Consider the following 24029-nt stretch of genomic DNA (forward strand, 5'->3'; position numbering starts at 1 on the left):
ACTGGCTAACGGGAGCTTATTGTTGCTTTGCCCCATGCTCTTGGGCAGAACATCATGGGAGCAGAAGTATGGGGCTAGGCTGCTCTCCACGTCTAGTGGGCAGGAGGCAAAGAGGAAACGCTGGTGCTCCAAAGGCCTCCTTCCCCCTCTTATTCCATCTGTATCCATGGTAGATCTGCCCACTTCAATTAACCCTCTCGGTAGACACCTTCACAGACATATCCAGGGGTGTGCCTGCAAATCCTCTAGGTGATTCTAAGTCCATCCAAATTCACAATGAGTATTAACTACCACACCTCACAACTAGATCATGACAAGTCTGACTGTGTGTGGCACTATTCTCAGTGACACCATTGACTCATTCTTCACCCCGCAGCCTACCCTTGAGGGCCAGGCCCTAACACCTGGGCCAGCGGAGCTTTCTCTGTTAGTCACATTTCTAATTGCTGTGACAAGATACCTGAACGGAAGTAGTTTGAGGGAAGAAAGATTGATTTTTGGCTCATGGTTTTAAAAAGAGAGATTCCATCAGAACTGGGAAGGCATGACTGATTGGCATAAGGCAGCTGGTCACATGACATCCAAAGTCAGGAGCAGATTGAGGTGAATACTGGTGCCACACTCATTTTCTTCTGTCGACCCAGTTTGGGGTCCCAGCCCATTGGATTCTGTCACCCACAGTCAGGATGAGTCTCCCCTCCTCAGTTACACCTCTTTGGAAGTCCCCTCAAACACAAACCCAGAGGTAACACTCCTGTGTGATTCCAAATCCATCAAGACAGTGGATATTAGCCATCAGCTTCCTTGCTTCCCTAAGCACCAGTTATAATATGAAATGTATTATTTTCTATCTTTTTGAATGGGTTTTCTGTATACTATTCTAAGCAATGAGACTACCAAGGGAATATTTGGCTATCTTTAGTTTTCTTCAGCAAATATTCAGCACTAAGGACAACATGGGCCCTTAAACTGTTTAATAACACAAAATTCATAGTCTCTATCTTTAAGTTTAATACCTAAACAAGGCATACTTACTGTGCTGCATAGTTTATGTCAGCCTGACACAAGCTAAAGAAAGTCCTCTGAGAGGAGGGAACCTTGGCTAAGAAAATGCTTTCCCTTAGATGGGGCTGTAGGCAAACCTGAAGGGCATTTAGTGATTGGTGGGGGAAGGTCCAGTCCATAGTGGATGGTGCCACCCCTGGGCTGGTAGTCCTGGGTTCTATAAGAAAGCAGGCTGAGCAAGCTGTGAGGAATAAGCCAATAAATAGCACCCCTCCATGGCCTCTGCATCACTGCATCAGCCCCCCCCCCGTCCTGACTTCCTTTGATGATGAGCAGCGATGGAAGTGTGAGCTGAATTAACCCTTTCCTCCCCAAGTTGCTTTTGGTCATGGTGTTTCGTCACAGCAATAGTAACCCTGACCAAGACACTTACCTATAACTGAAAGCAAGACTTCACAGAAGCAGCTAAGGGAGACTAGCCTGAGGCTCCTGATTCCAGATCATTTTCATTCCACTACCCCTGACTCTGGTAGTTTTCTCTCCCTGTCCTACCTAGTAAGCTGAGAAACTTTGGGAAATACACTTCTCTGAACTCCATTTTTATCCACTGTTGATAAAGATTTCTAAGATCTCTAGATCCCTTACCAGCCATGGCATTCTGTGATTGAGGAGCAGTATAAATAAAGAGACCCTCCTCAATGCGATATTGCAAGTCAAAGGTGACTGCATACCCCAGCTTGTCTATGCTAGTCTCAGTTTACTCTGAGAGCATACTGGTTGAAAGATAAACTTGTGGCCCTCTCTGCACATACAAGAGGCCAAAGGAAATAAACCATGCCAATAGGTACAGGAGCCATTAAGATATTTCCTGATCATATCTATTCGAGGAGAGTTTTATTAGATTGTTTCTTATGTCAGTTTTCCTTTTGCTCTGTAACACACCATCTCAAACTCAACTTAAGACAAGCTAATTTCATCCCAGGATTCTGAGGATTGGCACTTTGTGCTAGATTCAGCCCGACAGTTCTCCTGGGAGCAGGTTGTCATAGAGCATCTCAGCTGAAACAGTCTCTGTGTGTGCAACATGGTCTCTTATCTTTAAGCAGTCTAATCCGAACTTAGTCACGGGATAGCAAAAGACCAAGAGCTACAAGAATGAAAACTACAAAATGCTCTTGAGATCTAGTTTGGAATTTGTACTCCATCATGGCCAGTGCATTCTATTGATTGAAGTCAGTCATAAAGCCAGCCAACACCTGAGGGTGGAGAAATGGAGCTCACCTATGGATGGAAGAGGCAGAGTAATGTACTGTGTTTTAAGTCCTGTCTGCAAAGGCCACTGGAGGTACTATCAAGGGAGAGGGAAAAGAATAGGAAAATTGGCAAACAGACATTTGCTCCTCCTTAGGGCACACCAGCTGTCTCTACAGTAGTTTTTAAAATTCGTTACGGAGATGAACATCCCAAACCTTACCAGTAATTACAAGGAATGCATGATTGTATAGTTCTAATTTCAGAATAAATATTACTCCCACTTGTTTTTATTCCTTCCTACCTCATTTCTATGCAAATTTTATGGTGATGTTTATTGGATCACACATACTTCCAGCTCAGATATTAAATAGGAGCTTCACACTTATAGTTTTCTTAAATTAACAACTTTATTTGAAAACAGAAAGGGCTAAGGTGTAAGTAAATCTTGATGCAAAACATACCTTTGATGAAAACTGAAAATAAGAAACAGTAAGACACTCAGTGTTATTTTCTCTCGTGGCCTAACATGGATGTTCATACAAAGGAGGAGTGTCTCTCTTGAGATAGGAAAATATGATCCATTAGAACTGGGAAGGAACCAGAACACCCAGCTAATATTTTGCAGTTTTGATCATTTATTCATTCACAAAGTTTCTATTGATTTTCTAGCAGGAGCCACTCGTGATGTAGCAAGAATAAAGTGGCTGAGACCCAGGAAGGTTTAGTGGTTTGTTCACTCACAGCTAGCTACTAAGAGGAAAGCCAAGCCTCCTCCATACCAAACATCCACAATCACTTTGCCTCCCCAGGTATCAGCCTGGCCATCTCTTAAAAACTGCAATGAGGACAACAATGCACAGTGACAACAGTGACTGCTACCAGAGCACTTGTTATAGCTTGGGTGCTTTGCTAGACTTTCTGTGTACAGGACTCTTCAGAGCATTTAGATTTGTATTGCCCCTCCTCTCCGTTTTACAGATAAAGAAACCAACACTCAAAGAGGTTAAATAGTGAAAATCACTGATCACTTGGGGGCTGAGATTTCAACCCCCATTATCGTAACCCAGTGGCCATACTTTGAGTCTTATTAGGGTTGTTGTGGAAAACTCCTTAAAGTGTGAATACTTCAAGGGACGGAAAGATAGCTCAGCAGGTAAAGGCAATTGCTAACAAGACTTACAATCTAAATTTGATTCCCAGGACCCACATAGTGGAAGGAGATAACAGACTCCCACAAGTTCTTTTCAGACCTTCATATGTGTATGCATAAACATGCACCTACCCATGTGTGTGTGTGTGCACACACACACAATGAATGAGTGAATGAACAGATAGCTAAATACATAAGTATAAAATACTTCAAACCAGCTTTAATGGTAAGTTCCTGTGATCACAGCTACATAGAAGACCAAGGCAGGAGAAGTATAAATTTGAAACCAGCCTGGGATACATAACAAGACTCCCATCCCTTCCACCAAAAGTGTATTCTTCAGACCATTTCACAAAGTAGATGCTCAATGACTATTAAATTTAGAACAGCAAGGACATAGCCAGTTTGCTCAGCCAGCTATTGTTCAGTGACGTTTTTCCAAGCCAGTATCATGCTGCTCTACTAAAAGCTTCTAATGGGAACATTATCTGCCAATTAGCTACCTAACCATTACATTAGAAACAAAATGGACAGCACATGGTCACAATTTGCTCATTTGCTGATTGGTATGAGGCCCGATCCTACCAGATGTCAGGATGAGCCACCATTACTGACCATCACCTGATGTGTTAGACCTTGACTTCCAGGGTTGTTTTCTCTCTTCCAATGAGGACTGATAACCTAATACCTGTACAGATGCTCCCGGGCAGTGGTGTCCAGAATGAAACCATGGAGTCCAAATGAGGAGAATGGTCTAGAGAGAAATGAGAGAAGTGATTTCCTGGGTTGTGAGACTAGGCATGGTAAGGCAGTGTGACAGAGAAACAATTAGCCAAACTGCTGGTGCATGAAGGGTTGCAACTTCCAAAGCAAGAATAATAAGGGAGGCTGGGGAGGCAGATGGCCATACAGCTGAAGCACTGGCCTCTGTTTCCTGATGCTTTTTTTATTTTCTGACCTTGTGAATAGAGCCTGGCATGGTGGTGGTGGTGCTCACTCTGCCTGTGGCCAGATGTATTCTGACCATTTTGGACCCTGTTTTCTTCCAGGAAGCATTGGTAAAATATACGTGTTAGGCACAAGTGCTGTATAGTCAGCAGACCTGAATTTTATCTCTAGTTGAAGAGTAGGATATAGAGTAGACATCCAGTCTTTACCTGTTCCTTGTAGATGATGAACTGCTTGAAATTCACTAAGAATATTTGTTTTTAGTGTCTTTTTTTTTCAGTTTAAATTTAGATAAGAAACAAGGTTGCTTCACAAGTCAGTTCCAGGTCCCTCTCCATTTCCCTCCCCTCCTCCCGTGCCCTCCCCCTAACCCCCCCCCATTATCCCCTCATTCCCCCAGGGAGGGTGAGGCCCTCCATGGGGGTGTCCATAGTCTGTCATTTCATATAGGGCAGGGCCTAGACCCTTCCCCAAGAGTTCAGGGTGAGAATACACCTCACATTGTTGGATGGGAGTCCAAAGTCCGTGTGTATACTCAGGATGGGTACTGATCTGCTGCCCAAGGCTCAATAGATTACCTAGGCCTCCTCACTGACACTCACATTCAGGGGGTCTTGATCAGTCCCATGCTGGATTCCCAGGCTGATGCCTGGGATTCAAGAGTTAACCTTTGTCAGGTCAGCTGTTTCTGGGGGTTAAACCAGCCCAGGCTTAATCCCTTTGGTCATTAGTCCTCCATCTCTGTTACTGGCTTTCTTGAGTTCAGCTCAGTACTTAACCGAGGGAGTCTGCCTCTTCTTCGATCAGCCACTGAATGAAGTTTCTGTTTCCCAGACTCTGGCCATGGGATTGTAGGCTGGCACTCCCCAGATCTATGTCTAAAATCCATATATGAGAGAGTACATGCCATGTTTCTCTTCTTGTGACTGGGTTACCTCACTCAGGATAGTTTCTTCTAGTGTCATCCATTTGCCTGCGAATCTCAGGATTCCATTGTTTTTTTTCTGCTGAATAGTACTCCATTGTGTAAATGTACCACATTTTCTCTATCCACTCTTCGGTTGAGGGACATCTAGGTTGCTTCCTTTTAGTGTCTTTTGAATAAGCTCTAATTCAACATTTGACTTTTTGATGCCTATTAATTATTAATTGGTATCTTCAGAATCATAAGTATCAAATATTGAATTGGACAGGTTTTCACTAATGGAGAGATTTGCATTTGGTTCTTTACATCCTTAGTCTCACCCCTTTGTCCATTTGGCTGAGAATGTTCTATAGTTCAGTGATATAAGGAAATCTTAATATTTCAATTTTGACTGATGATGTCTTCTCAATGAACAGACATGCAAGGGGAAATTTAAAAATATATTAAATGAAAAACAAACAGTAAGAATATATTTAGTAAGCAAATGAACCTGGAAGTAGAACAGCCTTCGAAGACTCTCCAGGACACGAGATGTGGATGTTCCACCATAAAGTAGACAGCAGCTCTCTGTGCTTCTCATGCCACACTGAGAACCCGAGTCTAGTTGATGCTGGAGTCCAGGGTTGCCTTGTGTGGCAGGAGTTGCCCCTCTCTTCCTGTGACAGAGCATGACCCTGGGAGACTGAAACCTGCATCCCACTAGAATCCTGAGACAGTGGCTCACAATCAGAAGGAAAAGGCTGGGAGGTCCAGCCAGTTCAGCCCCTGCCTGGGCAAGTCTGGTGTCTTCTCCAGCTGGGGGAATCTTAGCTCAAGAACCCAATCCCCAGCCTTCAAGAAATCTGCTTTGAGAAGTGGAGGTATAGACTCCACTCTGAAAAAAAAACAAAAGTGTTTTCCCCATCACTCACTGAAGTGTTCAGGTCTCCAGGGCAGACCAGAGTCCTTATGCAAAATACTTTTCTTCTAAGAAAGAGAAGGAGCAGGCCACTCTCTCGATCATCACGTCAAATGCACAGTTGTGTGGAACCTGGGACTAAACCACTCATAGACAACCTGCTTCTGGGTGGGAGTTTCATATGTAGCAAACCAGCTCCCTCGATGCAATCTTATTGAAAGTCAGCCCTTGACACAGGGTTTTTAAAAAAGAAGGAAGGAAGGAAGGAAAGAAAGAAACAAAGGAAGGAAGAAAGAGAGAGAGAAAGAAAGAAAAAGAAGGAGCATAGGGAAGTAATTAAAGGTGAGATGTGGCCTGCTCACTGTGACACGATGCCCTCTCCCAATTGACCTTTTTGGTCTTACAGTCACCCCAGAGAATGCCTCCCCTCGAAGCAACCATCATTTCATGGGAGAAAAGATTCTTGTAGAACCTGAGGGATGAGTGAATGATAACAAAAAGACTTACTCAAAGCCTGGAATTTACAAGGAGATTGCAAACCTAGTCTGGAACCATAGAGCATGTCTTCATTGTGCTTCAGATTTAAAAGATTACCACACACGAGTTTATTTTTTTTCTTCCAATGAGTCTTCAAATGCCATGGCTGAATGGACTCTCTGTGACTGCCCCAGACCAGCTCTTCAGACAGCTGCGACACCACTATCCACATCAACTCCTAGAGTTGGTGTTCTAAGGGAACTTTGAGTGTGCTCACACTGTCCAAGCCCAATATGCCATGAAGTCCAGTGCTGTAAGCAGAATGGGACTTGTAATATAGATAGGAGTGGCACACTGGAGGGAACACATTCCCAAGAATGTCTGACCTGCCCTTCCCTAGTAGGGATCACCCTTATTGGACATCTCCACCTCTGTCTACTCCAGCTGATGGGTATGGTTAGTGTCCTAGAGACTAACCATCACCAGCCATCTGTGGTGGTGGCTTTCCTGGTAATTCATGGGACTCTAAGATGAATTAATCCATTCCCAACCTTCCTAATCCTTCCAGTCTTTTGTTTCATGTAATCAATCACATAAGAGTTTTGACATGTAGGTTATCATAGCACATGGTTTGCCAGTAGTGGATTCTGATGTCCTGATTCTGGTGAACTTGGAAGCAAACTAAAGAATAGGGAAAAGATAACAGAAGGAATGACAGAGGAATCCAGATCTTATGAAGGGTGGAAACTAGGGCATTGGACATCTAGCTACAGACATAAACAGACCCTCTCTCAAGACGTGACTTCCGGATCCCAACACAGTGGCACTTGTCACAACAACTGGGAGGCTGGAGCAGAAAGATGGGATTTGAAGACAACCTGAGCTACATAATGAGTTCTGGGCCATCTAGGCTATCCTGGGCTATAAGACCCTGTCTCAAAGAGAGAAGTGGGGAAAGGGGGAAGGAAGAGGGATGGAGGAAGTGAGAGAAAGGTGGATTCCTTTCCCAGTTCTACAACCATTCAGCTCCCACCAATTTCAATTTCCAAGAATGAATTTTCCTCTCCCGGTTAGATTAGGGGTAATCCAGAAATGTGAGAGAAGTCAGGGCAATGGCAAAGGTGGCTTTAACCTTGGGCTGTCACTCCACCACAGGGGCACTACTGACTCTCTTCCCTCTGGTTGTCTTCCAGGCTTCCCGCAAGTTCTTCCCTATCACGTTCTTTGGCTCCATCACCTGGATTGCAGCTTTCTCTTACCTGATGGTGTGGTGGGCACACCAGGTAAGACTGCCAGCGCCGCCCGTCCTCCTGGTTTTTCTCTAGCCTTGGTTGTCGAGTGGTCAATCAATGGGTTTGCCTTTTGAAACTATCATATACTGAGTGTGGTATAGCCTGGATTTTCCTATTCCCCCATCTTGGTGGTCAGAAATCAAATCAGCAGGTCCTGTTCTCAAAGATGAGAGTGGAAACCATTATTTGTTGAGTGCTATGAGGTAGAAACGATCATTATCTACAACATGGAGATAAAGAAAATGAGTTTACAGCTGATAAGAAAAATGGCAAAGCATGCAGGCTTAGTGGCATATGTGTGGAATCCTAGCACTTGGGAGGTAGAAGCAAGAGAATCAGGAACTCAAAGCTAGCTTCTTCAGAGACTTGGAAAGTATCCTAGGCTGTAGAAGACTAACCCATGTTCAAAACCACATAGCCATGCTTCTCTTCAATTTTGGACTTGTCTGTCAGGAGTGGCATTCAAACTCCAAATGTCAATGGTGTAGTTTTAAATGGTCACTGTGATAGCATTCCCTCTAAGAATTTCAATTATTAAGAATATATTAAATCAATTGCAGCTTACTTAGGGTGAAAATCATTTAGTCAGCACGAAAGAGACCATTTTGCTCAAACAAGACACTCCTGTTGCCCAAGGAAGTCACCAGTGTGAGTGGATCCACTCATTTGTGCAGCAAGTAGGCGCTTAGAGCCTACAGTAGGGGGCTTTTTAACCTGTTTCCTCTCATGACTCTTCTTGCCTAAAGAATTTTTTACACAACCCCAAAGGTATGTCCTATAAGACAAATACACAAGTCAAACATTTGCTCATGATAAATCGTAAATTTATCTTAGAACAATTCTTTGGTGTCTGTATAACTTAACCATTTTTAAAGATGAAAGCCCATTTGCATACTACTCAGAGGGACTTGCTTGTTTGTTGTTGCATGAAGAATTAAATCTTAGAAGTGTATGTGATGCTGCAGGACAGAGCACATCCTCAGTGTCTTCCAGAGTTGATCATTATTTTTAGAATTGCCTGAGAGCACTGCATATTGCAAATACACAGTACAGTATGGCACAGGTATGTTTAGGACTACTTCAGAAACGGTTAGAAACCCAGCCCTAATCCCAAAATAGATAGAATTTATTTAATCTTTTTCCATTTATTTTATATATTTTGGCATACACATGCCACAGCATACACGTGGGTGTCAGAGGACAACTTCCATAGTCATTTCTCTCTTTCCAGTAGGGAGGCCCACCCCCTCACATAACTATTTTTTAAGAAGGTCAAATCAGCAATTCAAGCAGAAATTTTTTAAGCAGAAATTTCTATAACCTAATATTCTAACATGATATAATCCACATTATGGATGCTGCTTGCATGTAGATTTCTTCTCTTTCATTTCCTAAGTTTTTATTACATTTACTAGTATGTATGGGATGGAGAGATGACAGCCTCTCTTCTTCCACCATGGAGTCCTGGGGATAGAACTCAGATCACAGCCTTGGTGGCCAGTATCTTTGCCTACCATGGGACTTCTAGTTGGGGGCAGGCAGTGAATCTGTGTGCCTGGAAGACTGAGTTGGCTCAATAAACTTGGGAGCCAACTGTCAAGATAAAAACCTCCTTTTAAGTTACCAGGAACCATGATATTATATACTTATAAATCAAAAAAAGAAATTTAGAAATGAGTATTCTATTCCCTAAAATCCTTTATTCCTGTGTGTAATTTTACCCATTAATTTATTCAGAAAAACTCTGGATGTCATAAAGTAGACTATTGGAAAACACTGTCTAAAATTTTTGAGAACAGTAATTTACCAACTCCAGAAAATGTATAAGGTTTTTAAAAATCCCCACAAAATAAGGTGCTCAAGAAACAAAGGAAATGTGTGTGGCAGATTACAGTCACTATCATAGAAACAGGAGTCAGAAACACCAAAGCAAGAGAATCCCAAGTTCAAAGCTAGCCTAAGCTGCATAGTGAGATGCTATCTCAAAGAAACCATGGTTGGATGTGTGGCTTAGTGGTAAAGTGCTCGCCTAACATGTACAATGCCCTGAGTTTGGTCCCCAGGATGGACGGATGGATGGATGGATGGATGGATGGATGGATGGATGGATGGATGGATGGATGGATCTTCTACCTGAGGCTAGACCAACTGTCCAAAGCAAAGCCCGTAATGAAGTAGAATACTGCACCTCTCATTTTCTAATAATGATGTAGTACTTACAAGAGCTTTCCTGAAAACTATTATTTATCCCACAACCTTCTTGTAAACTATTATTATCCCTATTTGATGGCTAAGAAAACAAGAATCAAGACACTGTATAGAGAACAATTATCAATTGGTCAAGTCCTTAAGGCAGCCCTGGGACCAAGGCCCTCTGATTTCCTTGCTGTTAGTTCTATATAGCTGTTTAGTTGATTTAGTTTTATATTTCTAAGCCTGAGTTCACCCAATGCCAGGTTCCTTGTGAAAACATTAGAGGCTATAAGTGTTTAAATGTGATAGAAATAATTGGAGATATTAAGAAAAAAATGGCACACTATCTTAACACTCAACAGTAGATTGAAGAGCCTTGGGAATTGATAGCACTGTCAGGTGCTAGCCTTAGGTTCAAAGCCCAAGCTTTTCAAATGAATTTTGCAGCTTCTCTGACACTCTTAGAAGACATGGTGTGGTGGCTGCAGTCAGGGTCCCTCCAGCTCTTTACTACTTGAAATAGTCTGTTTAACCATCATGTGCACGTCAATGACTCCCTGGGATGGGTTATTAAAGCCCACAAACTCCTCTATCAGTGACTGTGGCTTGTTCTTTTTTATTATATCAGAGAGGGGACTCATTAGAAAGAGGTCACCTAGTGATGTTGGGTCCTGTGGCTTCCACCCCTCAAATGTTTCCTTGCTGTGGTACTCAGGTTGGAGAAACAATCGGCATTAGTGAAGAGATCATGGGTCTGACCATCTTGGCTGCTGGTACCTCTATCCCTGATCTTATCACCAGTGTCATAGTGGCAAGAAAAGGACTGGGGGACATGGCTGTGTCCAGCTCTGTTGGAAGCAACATCTTTGACATCACTGTGGGGTAAGTATGGTGTTCTATAAGCATGTGCACCAGCTCTAACTCTGTCTTTATCTTCCTAGAAACTGTAGAAACATGAGCTGGTTCTCTGAACTCAAAACTTGCCCAAGTGCCAACCAAAATTTACTCCTGGGAGCACCATTCCATTTTACCAGCTGTTTTTTTTTTGTTGTTGTTGTTGTTGTTTTTAGGGACTTAATAAAATGAAGTCATCCCTAAGCCAACAGAAACTCATACTTACAGACAGAATGTTCTAGAAAGTGATAATTTCACTTACATAACTGCACTCACCATGAGTTAGGAATATGCACTGCCTGGGTAGGACTGGAGTATTCTGGCAATTTCACAGTGTTTTTTTCTACTCTCTAATTACCCTCCTGGCCATATAAGATTGGATTCAAAGGCAGCTTGGGACACATCCAGACTCAGCAATGACATCCTGTCTCCTTGCTTGGAAAATGCTGGCAACCCAGGTTTTGTGAAATGCAAGAGATCTTTTTCCCTGGGCTGAACAAACTGGAGTCCTCAGTAGGAATAATCTGTAATGAGCCAGATTGACAGGGACTCTTACCAAGTCCCCCAACCAACCCACCCCCTCCCACTCCCCAAGGACAGTGAGGCCTTCCATAGGGGATCATCAAAGTCTGTCATATCATTTGGGGGAGGGCTTATGCCCTCCTCCATGTATCTGGGCTGAAATAGTATAACAGGGACTCTTTTCTCTCTCCCATTTCATCTAACTTGTCAAAAGTAGAGGACAAATGACCCTAAATGTCATCGCCTGAGAAACTTAAGTCACAGAGTCTCTATGCCCCCAGGATAATAGGTCTCTTGAACCTGGAATTGGGATGTTCATTAAAATGAACACCACTTTCTCATTGAACATTTTTGAATGTTCAGTCTTGTTTCCTTTTCATTAAGCCATTGTACATATGTTTGCTATTGTTCATACAGTGCTTACAGTTAGCCACTTAAGACACACAATAGTCGTGTGGATCATGTGTTATCAACTTTATGCCTAAATATGGAAACTGGAGGGCAGCAGTAAATATAGCTGGGGTTAGAGCACAGTTCCTGAGGACAAGTACTCTACCAGAGAGTAAAACCTGACTGAGTTTTCACCGTCTGACTGTGCTGTCAATCACCACAGTGCCCTCTCCTGGGCTGTGGGCCTCCACAGTCTGACTGTGCTGTCAATCATCACAGTACCCTCTCCTGGGCTGTGGGCCTCCACCTTCTGACTGTTCTGTCAGTCGCCACAGTGCCCTCTCCTGGGGCCTTTGCTTGCAGGCCCAGCAAGGAACCTCTTCATCTGTGTCCAGGAAACTGACTTCTCTGTCCAGAGTCCGTTCAAATCCAGGAGCCCCTTCTCTTACAGACTGTCTGTATTGTATCTCACTATGATTATTTCCTCCTGCCAGTCTGGGAGCCCTTCAGGCATCCCCTACTGAATTCACCATAGCCTAACCCATTGGCGAATCATGGTAGTGTCTAACAAGAGCTGCCAGAATGGACAGATAAAGGGGTGTGTTTTAACAGAAGTTATTCTGGGATAAACCGTATTTGTCATCCCTCACCTGAGTGGGTAAAGTGTGTGGTGGGGAGGGGGAGTGTGAGGGGGTGAATTTCCTGTAGTGTAAGAGGGAAAAAGTCTATAATTCTAAGTATTCAGATAGACATACTTGCCATGTTTCCAAAGGTACATACTCTGACAGATTACAACATGCTCTTTGTTCCTTGTTACTAAATTATATATAAATAATAACAAAGGAGAGTTTCTCATAATCTTCCCTAGTCCTCCTACCAAAAGCCCTTCATTTTTGTGTCCTGCAAAGATTTGATTAATTTTTTCTTAGAGAATATTTAGTTTTGTTCACTTGGCGGGCACTTATCTTTTCCAACTTAAAGCCTCATGGGCCTGGCATGATATGGCTTCCCCTAGTAAGCTGGCAAGCCTCATGCACTGTTCTGCTCAGTGTTTTTATAACCCTTGAAACTAACACTCTGACTTCCGGTGTTTCATCCTGTTGTGTTCCAGGCTAACCAGTGTCTTTCAGTTGATTTTTTTTTCTTTTGCCTTAGCCGTTATAGGAATTTTGTGAATATCTTTATGTAGAAAATTCTCTTTTAATTATTTTATTAGAATAAACCCCTTAAAGCAGCATTAACAGACTACATATTTTGAATATTTTAGTGGGTATTGATATATTTTATATATTTATTTTCCAAAAAGTCTTTCCCAAATTTTGTTCAGTTTTGTTTTTATTATCAGTATGCTGAGTGTGTTGTTATATAGTGAGTGTAAAGTTTCTTTATTGTCCTGCCAGCATTTTCTTTTGCACGTATAAGTAGTACATAAGGGTTTTAAAAGATAAATATAGAAATCAATGGTCATCTACCACCCATTCAAAATATATACATTTTACATGGTTGAAATTACATTGCTAATTTAATGTGTGCCATTCATTTTTTAAATTCAAATTAATAGCTGGGTGCTGGTGGAGCACGCCCTTAATTCCAGCCCTCGGGAGTCAGAGGCAGGCAGATCTCTGTGAGTTTGAGACCAGCCTGGTCTACAGAGAGAGTTCCAGGACAGCCTCCAAAGCTACAGAGAAACCTTGTCTCAAACAAACCAATATATATATATTGCTCAGATCTCTGCCCCCCAGTCAGTTGTATATGTGCATGTGTGTGACTGAGGGTGAGCTATCTGACCCCATGACAAATATCTAAGCTCTGTCTCCATAAAGGAGAAACAGTTTGTTTCGGCTCGTGGCTTCAGAAGGGCTAGCCTGTGGCCTCTTGTCCGTCTTTCTTTGTACTTTGGGCAGCTGCTGTGTCGTGGTGGGAGTGCATGACAGAGAAGACGTGATCACCTCATTGTGGCTAGGTAGCAAAGAAAACAACAGAAAAGGGCCAGGGTCCCAAAATCGCATTCAAGAGCATGACCCCTGTGACCTAGCTTCTTTCCTTCCTACCTCCTAAAGGTTCCATTACCTTCCAAGAGCCTCAGGCTGGAGACAGAACCTTTAACAGATGGCCTTTAGGGAATGTTCAAGATCCAACTATAGTAGAGAGATAAAGTATTTTGGTTCCCCCCCCCCACCCCCAGCCCAGCAAGATCCACTAAAGTAAGCATCTTCCATCCAGGCTCTAGTGAGCAAAACACCCGTACTGGCCATCACAGGCCAGTCTCTTGAGCTTTGCCCAAGCCAGCAAAGACCCTGGAGGTCTGCATGTTCTAGGCCTGGAAATACAAAAAAAAATAAAGTACATAGTGTGGGCTCCAGTTTCACCCACATTTTCTTTCAGAACCTATTGGCTGTTTTTAAAATCATGCTTATGTCCTCTTAGCTTTTCCATTAGGAAAAGCTACACATGTCAATTCCAGGTCCCTCTCCGTTTCCCTCCTCTCCTCTTGTGCCCTCCCACCCACCCCCCAAGACCCTTTTTAATAAACGATTGTCACCATCTTTCCTAGAATAAACTTCAGACTGCCACATTGTACCTTGGTCCCCACCACCACCATGCAACCTCACTTCATTTTAGGTTCTCGGGAGAGTCTCCATTCTGGAGCTCTGATTGTCTTTTCCCCATCTTCACACTCATTCCTATACTCGTTCTCTGACGCTCTCTCCTCCCTTCACCCATGCAAATTGTGGTTCGTCTTTTCAAGACATCCCCCCTAGGAAGAAAGCAAAAACTAATCCGGGTCAAATTCCAAGGTCACCTGTAGCAGTCGCATCTTTGATGTAGCCCACTGGAGAACAAATGAGTCAGGAAACAGTTCAAGACTCCAAAGGTCCCCCTGACTTCTTTACATAGTTTTCTGAGCCAGTCATTTTGTCCCAGTGACGCTGAAGTATCACCCTCCTCAAGACATAGACTGCCATCTTCTAGTGCCTCCTCACTACGCCTGACTACTCTCTCTCCCCCCTTTCCTGTCTGCTTTTCTTCCTCTCAGGCTGCCGCTGCCCTGGCTCCTCTACACCATCATCCACAGATTCAAGCCAGTGACTGTCAGTAGCAACGGCCTCTTCTGCGCCATTGTCCTCCTCTTCATCATGCTGCTGTTTGTCATTCTCTCCATTGCCCTCTGCAAATGGCGGATGAACAAAATACTGGGTTTCATCATGTTTGGCCTCTACTTCGTGTTCCTGGTGGTCAGCGTCCTCCTGGAAGACAGAGTTCTTGAGTGCCCTGTCTCCATCTAGTGGAAAAGCCATATCTTAAACCAACAGTATGGATGGTCCCTCCTGGCTCTGGGCTCAACACTCCTTGCAGTCTTGAGAAGAGGCAGCCTGTGCGCAGCCTTGGGACGCAAGCATCCCTCCTTGGAGGGTTGGAGGAAGGATGGATTCTCATGGGGTCATTCACTTCCCAGGCACCTCACCCCTGCCTGTTGAAATGATTCCATGAAAGAGACAAAAAGAACCATCTCTCCATCACCACTGATAGGTACTCCTCGCTGGTCGGAGGTACGTTCATTGTGATGACACAGAGGAGGACAGAGGCTATACATGCATATAAATATAAATACTATAAATACATACACATGAGCATACAAATCCTGCCTGTATCTGTACTATACCTCTCCTCCTATACCTATAGATTAATTCATAACTGTACACAAACAGAAAGAAAAATTATATATATAAAAGCATATATATATTTAAGTGCAACTGCATCTTTTCAGGGATAGTTCTAGCATATTTATAGTACCTATTTGAAGAGGGGCATCAACCTTTAACCTTCAGTTTGTGCTCAGGCACAAAAGGTGGATTAACAGAATCAGTAGGCAAAGCGCTCTTTGCTGTGGTCTCCAGCCTGCTTGGATATACTGAGTTTAGTGAAATAGTTTGCAGAGAGGAGAGCTCAGTAGAAGAAGTCTGTAGGAGCCCCACTTAGAACTTCTAAAATACTCTCACAAGCCAAACAGAACCCATCTGCTCATCCCCACTGAGATGCTCTGACTGAGACCCCTGGGATTCCTTAGGACAGAGGTAAAACTCAGACTGGGTGGAAACAAAGGGGGACTGATGAAGGTTAGGTTGTTTTGTTTTGCTTTTTCTTGTATTGCCCCCGCATGCAAGTAGATGATATGAATGAAATACCAAATTAGTGCTTTCCTAAGACAGCAAAATTATATAAACTGAGTCCATCTTGTTCCAATGCATGGCCCATTATCATCAAAAGAACAAGGGCAATCTTAGCCATGATTGTCATGTGACATGCTTTCATGCCAAGGGCTCATACACAGTCCAAAGTCCTGCCAAGAGAGCTGAGACGTGTCCTGAGAAACCCCGTCCAGCAGAGGTGCTCAGTGGGAGTTGCCACTGATGGGAAAATAAAGGGCACAGCTCCTTGGAGCGTTTCTCGGTGTGATCACAAAGGGCTGCAGTGTCTAAAAATCATTCCCAGTAGAGCTAAACTAACGGCTGACCGTACTTAATTGAAACAGTTCAGGTTTGTGTGAAGACACATTTGCCTATTTTGTGTGTCCCCCAGAACAGTTTCCAAGTCCTGTATATGTCATGAATTTGGTGTTTACCCATGCAGCATCTGTGTCCCTCTCCGCATCATAACCCCATCTGGAACTCTAGTGTTCCAAGTGTACTGGAGACTGTATTCCATGGTTTCTTTACACTGCCTTGAAGCAGTTGCTCTCAAATTACAGTTTGCTGAGTTTGCTCATCTTCATATGGGATCATCTCATTCACTGAGTGCTCCCAAGCTCATCTGACATCTTGTGTGATTTCTCCAGTTTATTTCAGTAGAAAATGAGACGGGTTGGCAGCAGCAGGACAAATTAAACTGAAAAAAAAAAACATGCAGAGTTTTACATTTCACTAAACCATGCTTTCTCCTTAAAAATCCATTGAAAAGGTGAATGGAGAGTGGCCACATGTAAATCAGCACCCGTCATACATGCAGAATGTCACCATGCATTCAAGTTCTGTCATTGTGCCTTGTCTGGCTGTGTTGTGAATACCACTTAACACAGGGAGGCAGGAGGCAGAACACCAGGCAGCCAGTGCACCAGATCACGTTTAGCAATCCATCCACAAAACCTCCATTCATTTACAGAGCATGGCAACAGCAGGCAGAGCCAAAACCACTGTACTCATAAACAAAAGATACTTCAAAGCAGAGGCCCCCTGAGTACACAAGAAATCAGAAGGTCTGCCAACTAAGAAATTGGCTTTCAAGTCTATCCAACAATGCAAAGTTGGATTTTTGGTTTGGGTTTGGTTTTTTGTGTGTGTGTGGCTGGGGTGTTGTTTGTTTGTTTTTTCTCTGTACTGACTGTCCTGGAACTCACTCCGTAGGCCAGGCTGACTGCAAACTCACAGAGATCTACCTGTCTCTGCCTCCTGAATGCTGGCAGTTTTCAATGGTCAGAGAGAAACCCACATCCCATTCATCAAGGGTTAGACCTTGTTTGAAGCTTGTTTGTGCTGCTACCTTAGAAAGACAAAGGAAAAGTGAGTTTTCAATTTTAAAATCTCAGATTGTTGTCCTGGCTGCATGATGATTGATGGATTAGTTCTGATTTCTGGTTGGTTTATTGCTTAAAATGGATGATTTTTTAAACCAACTACAAATAGGCTGTAAAATAAGAAAGATCACAGAGTGTCTGGTCCCACCATTGCTATACCCACACTGGTTGCCCTTATGTCCTCACCAAGAAGCCAGGAAGCTGGGAGCTGGGAGTTCTGCTTCATCGGGAGTGTTATGGTCTTTAATGAAAAGTTGCTTTGAGAAGACAACATTCCCAAAACCAGTCCCCACCTTCATAGTGCTCAAGCACCGTCTACTGCTGGTTCTTGCTGCCTTTGTTGAGTATGTGGGTATGTGACCACACTGACCTGGAAGCATTCACATCACTGTAAAACTGCTTTCTCCATGCTAGTTTCAGACCATCTCCAATTTCTTTCTTGCATGTTGTTGTATGTAAGTGTACCAGATATGCAGACATACAATATCAATTACATCATCACCCTTTTGGCCCAATCACATTTGGAATTCTAAAACAAAGGGCATCAAATTTGACAGCCAAGGGAAAGAAAAGTTATGCCCACCAACTAAAGTGAATATTTATGAACTAAAGATTTCTTATTCTATGCCCATACACAAACATTCAAATGCCATTCAAACATTCCAACCTCTAGAATATAGGAAATGACCAGCTGTTTCCTAATGCTTATAGAGAGGCAAATATGCAAAAGAGGGATGGGAGAACATTTTAGACTGCCATCTCTTTGCTTCTCTGGACCAAAGTATAAAATAATACCAGAATTTCAAGCCAAATTTTATCATTCATCCTGAAATAAAGGAATTATACCCAAATGTGTTTGTTTACTCACAGAAAATCAAGCTAGTCTTGCTTGATGTCACCTCTCCTATAGCCCTGGGTAAGGCTGGAATAGGAGAGAAACTGGGTCCAGCCTAAGGATTCTAAAATAGAAACCCCTGGATTTGCATTGGCATATCCACCTGCCCTCTGGACCAAGCCAGTCCCTGATGAGATGGAGCGTGAGATTAAATGGTGTTATTCAACATCCCAGGAACTAAACATGCTAGGCAGTGTCAGCAGAACTGAACACATGTTCAAAGAGTCAGGGATAGGGTTGCTGATCGGCTCAGCAGATGATGCAGAATGTTGACATCTCACTTCAGAGCGCTATGAAAGCGGCAAGGACCGTTTCATATTCAAGGAAAATGCTTTGCAAGGCATCTGAGGGGTGTCACCTGACAGCAGCCATTAGAATTTATTTCCTAGGGAAGACATGAGTGGAGAGGTTTGGAGGCCTTTCAGCAAAACACCACTGCCTCGATGATTAGATTCCTGGTAACATTAGTATACATCTGCTCCTGGCCAGAGAGAAATGGCCGCCTGACTTCCTACCACCACCCCAATTCCTGCATCTTGTAAATACCTCTCTGACCTAAGGTGGAGGAAGACGGAGCCTATATGAGGTTGTCCACACCCAGACCACCTCAACAGAAAGCTGATCACAGAAGAGACAACTGTCATGCAATTTGAAGTATTGAGAGAATTGCATTGAAGTTATTTGATAGGGTCTGATGCTTGCCTAAATATAAGAATTTCAGAGCATTTCAATGGGCTCTCTCTCTCTCTCTCTCTCTCTCTCTCTCTCTCTCTCTCTCTCTCTCTCTCTCTCTCTCTCTCTCTCTCTCTCCTTCCTTGTACCCAGAAAGATTGTGACTCCAGTAAGTAGCATGTTACAGATCTGGAAAAAAAAAGTGTGCTATAAAAGCTGACTCCTATTCACACATATTCACCTGGCTTAATAACCTTTGAAGTTATGGTCCTCAATCCCCATGCCTCTCTCACAACATTTTCTTCAATTAACAGGCAAGGCCTTCCCACTAAGAGAGTGGGGGGGGGGTCTAAAAATCAAAAGGGGGGAAGGAGAAAATAATTTACATGTAATAGAATTTCTAAAAGAGCAATTGAAATATATGTATCTGTGATGTTTAAAGTGGTTACAAATAGCAGAAATCTTTAAACGGTTACTAGAGCCTACACATGTCCTAGGTTTATTTGAAAATCACACGTTAAGAAGGCCTCAGGAAAGAGGGTTCCCGTGCCTTGTCCCAGTGTCTGTCTGAGTTTAGTTTCCTGCCTCTGGATCTTTGTGGCCCTTTTTAATCTCGCAGCCTCATATTCTTTGAAATACATAACTAACAAGAAAAGCAATAAAGGAAATACAGCCAGCTCAGATCCAATACTTATTATTGCACCTTTGAAGTATTTCTTTCCTGTCACTGGGCACTTTGGGTCTGCATAGGCTGTGGTGCCTCAGCGACAGGAAGACATGGACTTCTATGGCTTGCAGATGTGCTCGTGTTTACCACATCTGGAAGTGGCTTGCTTTCCATGTAGGCCTCCCAGATAGCACGCATCCGCACGCCTTTCTTACACACAGACAATCAGCCTCGCTCCAAACTACCTAGATGTCACCAAAGTCTTTAATCTTGCTAATGAGTTTTCTCAAGAAAGAGTGGGAGGGAGGGCCGCACAAAGGACAGATGAGTGCAAGACCTAGCCAGTTTTTGGGAGACAAGACTGGTCCTAAAAGTTTAGACAGATGGGCTCAAATCAGTGTACAGTGAGGGACTGAACAGAAAAGCGTGTTGCCTAAGCCAAGGCACTTTTCCTAAAACATTGATGGGCTAGATCGGAAAACTAATAAATACGTAAGGACAGAAATGTGACATGGGCTTGTGTGGGCTCCCACCAAGGACTGATTCCAGTAGGGGAATCTGTCTGCTGGTCACTATAGTACAAAGGACCACCAATATTAAACCATGGGCTATCAGCAAAGAGATCCTAGTATACCCAAGGTCAGTGTTTAACACTGACAGAGAAGTCCCCACCCAGCTTCACCCAAAGACAGTCCCACTGATGACCTCACCTGTTTTCCTTCATGGCAGAAGACAACTGCATCTGAACACTTTCCGATCTTTTATCCATGACATGACTGAAAGTTGCTACTGGGGGACCTTCTACTTACTTTCATCAAACGTGTTTTGTTTGCTTAGGTGATTTCTTCCTCCTCCCCCTCCTTTTTCTCCTCTTCCCTTTCTTCCTGCTGCCGTCACTGTTCCTCCTCAATGTAAATATTCAGGACTTCTAGACCTCCACCCCCAACAACACTTTTCTGTGTGTGACTACTCCTTGGAGGAGACCATTCTAATTGCTGTTGAATGGTGGGCCGAATCTATTACCACAGAGAGCACAATGGTACAAACACCTTCCAAGGACCAGGAAGTAGACTGGAACATGGTACCAATGGGAATTGGTTGTCTGGTGTCAAGATGAACACTGGGCACAGCATTATCATAGAGTGCTTGGTGAGGTTAAGATCACAGCTCTTTTTGCAACTTGCATCTTCATTCCATAGCCACAGAGGAAATAAGAAGGGAGCCATGTTAGATCATTCCAAGACTCTGGGTTTGTGCTTGTCTGCACTGATTACCCAGAGAAAGTAACGTTTTCCTTTCAAATGGGAAATCAGAGAAAGGGTTGGAGTGCCTCTCGTTGAGTCCCTCAGTGCATTTACTTCCCATGTAGTACGTTGATAGAAACAGTTAGGACACGTCCTGACCTAGGAAACTGGTTAACAAAGGATGGGAATTTCCTCTTGGGTTGCAGTTTCTTCACAATGGATATATATGTAACCAAGGCCTCGAGTGCTTTTACAGATCTGTAAAACACTCAACTATCCAAAAGGAAATACTAATTTTCTTAAATCATGTTACACCCACACAAGCAAGAGAAAAGTGAAATAAGTCCGAATCCCAGAATAAAACCATTTGCAGAATGAAACTGCATGTGTGAATTATTGCAGAGAATTCCTTGCCAGTTAATTCAGTACATCTCCAGTTCTTACCATCAGGAAAAACTGAAGGACAATGGATGCCTTTTGGGTTTTTTTAATTTTTAATATTGCACTTTATAGTATTTCATAAGAGACGATTGTCTTAATTAAAGCCATAAAATACCAATAATGCATATATTCAGGGCTTCTGAATATAGTCAATAAACAGTCCATGAGTCATTCTGTGTCGTTTGTTGTAAAAATGATTATCTGTTCCGTTTTTTATTAGTTACAACTACTCTTCTAGATAGTCATAATCTACTAATAAATTTTTAGGTGTATATTTTAATCAAACTGTTTGAAAATCAAAGAAATTCTTTGTTTCACAGAAGCATTTTCTTCTTTCTCAAAGTAGCTTGCCGCATGGTTTCTTTAAGCAGCGAGTTATACTACCACACTGGAAATAGTTCTTTTTCAAAAATCCTAGATTATTTTCTTCTGGAGTCCATTTGCTATGTAAAGCACGATTCATCCACATGGAAATTGAAATGGATAATTGGCAAACATGTCTGGAAAAATTAGGATGTGTTTGTGTCTGTATATAAACATACGTTGGGTCTAAGAAGTTCCCTTATAAAAAATGGCAAACAGATATACAACCTGTTGATAAACCTAAATTTGTCTGTGTCCCTAGGAGAACAAGTGAAGACAACAGACTCCATAGTGCAGTGGTAATTTATTTCCTATTCTGTTAAAAAAACAGTTTCTGACCAGGATGGGAAGTTATTCACACACATAAATGTCCCCACAACTAAAATCTTCAATATTTCACTTTGCAATATAATTTGAGTGAAAGCTAATATAGTGACTAAAAGGCACAAAATAGCCTAGAACAATCCACCACAACTAGGTATCTAAATCTTCTGCGTAAGCCCAAGTATTAAATTGAACAACTTCATTAATCTTAGGCTTTCACAGACAGTTGTCCCTAAGAAAATAGTGTGTGAATACAGAGGCACTGATGTTCCTCTATCACAGGCTGTTTAGGGGCCAAAGATTCTCAAAGAGTCAGGCTGTCCATCAAGAATAGTTTCTGTTGCATTCTGCACAGAATCCATTGTGATCCCTGTACCTAACCGTGTTCTTCTCAAGTCTCCACAAGCTTCCATTTCACAATGCAAACACAGAGAGGTGCATGAAAAAAAAAATGTGAGTTGCAAGCCAGGCATGATGTCACACCTGCAATCCCAGAACTGAGGAGGTAGGGACTGGAAACTCCTGGCCTACTTTGGCTACACGAGATCCTGTCTCGAAAGCAGTAAAAAAAAAAAAAAAAAAAAGTAAGAGTAACAAGCAACAAGCACTACCCTCCTGGTTTGATGAAGCCACTGCTAGTGCAAAAAAAATTTTATGCATTTATTATTTGCATATTTTTAAAACAGAAAATACTATTAATGCTGATTCTAACACAGATATGTGGCCTAAAAGACACAGCCTGTCTTTTAAACGGGTTATGTTAAAAATATCAAAACGTACTCAAAATCTTCTGTTTTGAGATGCTCAGTTATTGCCAACCACACCTTTTTCTTGCACTAGAACAGAACCTATGACCCAGATTTGGTCAGGATATTTCACCCAATAAATATATATAATAACTATGCCAATCAAAAGAACAAAAGCAGTTTCTTAGAATTTTTAATGAATACATTTTGGAAGGATCAAACATATCCGAATGCCATTTTTGTGAAGGATCTTTTTAGAGGAGGTCAGGGTCTCACACTGTCATTGTTCTCCTGGATGCTAAAGAAACATCTTAGCCCCTATCTTCACCCCCAAGACTCCTTTGGATGCACTTTACAGCCGTCTTTCTCATTCTGTGTGTTTGTCGTGAGCAGTTTTCGCTGGCTGGCTTAGATATATAGCGACCCTGTGTCATTTACTCTGTGACTCTGTCTGTACATAACTGGAATTGGGATTGCACCTGTACATAGGCCGTGTGGAGCAGTGTGCTTCAGTCACTCGCTCTCTCTCTGATAAAGGGCATTCCTCCATGTTTCACTGTCTGCATCCTTGTGCTTCTACTACTGATAACCAACCTGCTGAGTACACTTTATGTAACTAAGTCTCCTCGGTGTGAAAATAATAACAATAAAACAATTGACTCCAAAAGTGAGTGTGTCTTTTTGCAGGGAGGTGTTGATCCTTACCTGCATCAAGTCTTGGCACTCGGCATCTCATGAAATAAACACTCCTTGATGGCTGTTTCATTGTAGGGTCTCAGAGCCCACCTGGGGTGTGCAGAATTACTGCTGGTTGCATCTTTCATTTCTTGAATATTTGCTGTTCTCATCTGAGCTTTTACATATCCGAGGTCATTTTGTTCACTAAGAAATCTACTCCTAGAAAACTAGGTTCTAATTAAATATATTGGAAGAGAAAATTCCAAAGACCACAGTTACCTGTCTCTGATGTCAATATGAAAGTCTTGTTATTTTTTTTAAAGTGCTATAAATCATGACATGATGGCATTCACCTGTGATCCCAACACTTGGAAACTGGAGGCAGTAGGATCAGGATGTCTAGGTAATCCTCGGCTACATGGTGAGTTCAAAGCCAGTACAGACCCTGTCTCAAAAAGATTGAAAGCTGAGCGGTGGTG

The 24029-nt window shown here is 42.6% G+C and overlaps 1 protein-coding gene across 3 annotated transcripts in view; it reads left to right on the plus strand.

The window, feature by feature from the left end:
- The window catches only part of Slc24a2 (solute carrier family 24 member 2), a 240248-nt gene extending 216709 nt beyond the window's left edge, over positions 1-23539 (plus strand). For all 3 annotated transcript variants that reach the window (XM_040757185.1, XM_040757187.1, XM_040757186.1), the window contains 3 exons: positions 7851-7940; positions 10858-11024; positions 14986-23539. In XM_040757185.1, the coding sequence (XP_040613119.1) occupies positions 7851-7940; positions 10858-11024; positions 14986-15235 (507 nt within the window). In that variant the 3' untranslated portion in view covers positions 15236-23539. The remainder of the gene's footprint in view (positions 1-7850; positions 7941-10857; positions 11025-14985) is intronic.
- The last annotated feature ends 490 nt before the right edge of the window (positions 23540-24029 follow it).

This window comes from Mesocricetus auratus, unplaced genomic scaffold, assembly GCF_017639785.1.
Source record: "Mesocricetus auratus isolate SY011 unplaced genomic scaffold, BCM_Maur_2.0 Super-Scaffold_100014, whole genome shotgun sequence".
NCBI classification, from domain to species: domain Eukaryota; kingdom Metazoa; phylum Chordata; class Mammalia; order Rodentia; family Cricetidae; genus Mesocricetus; species Mesocricetus auratus.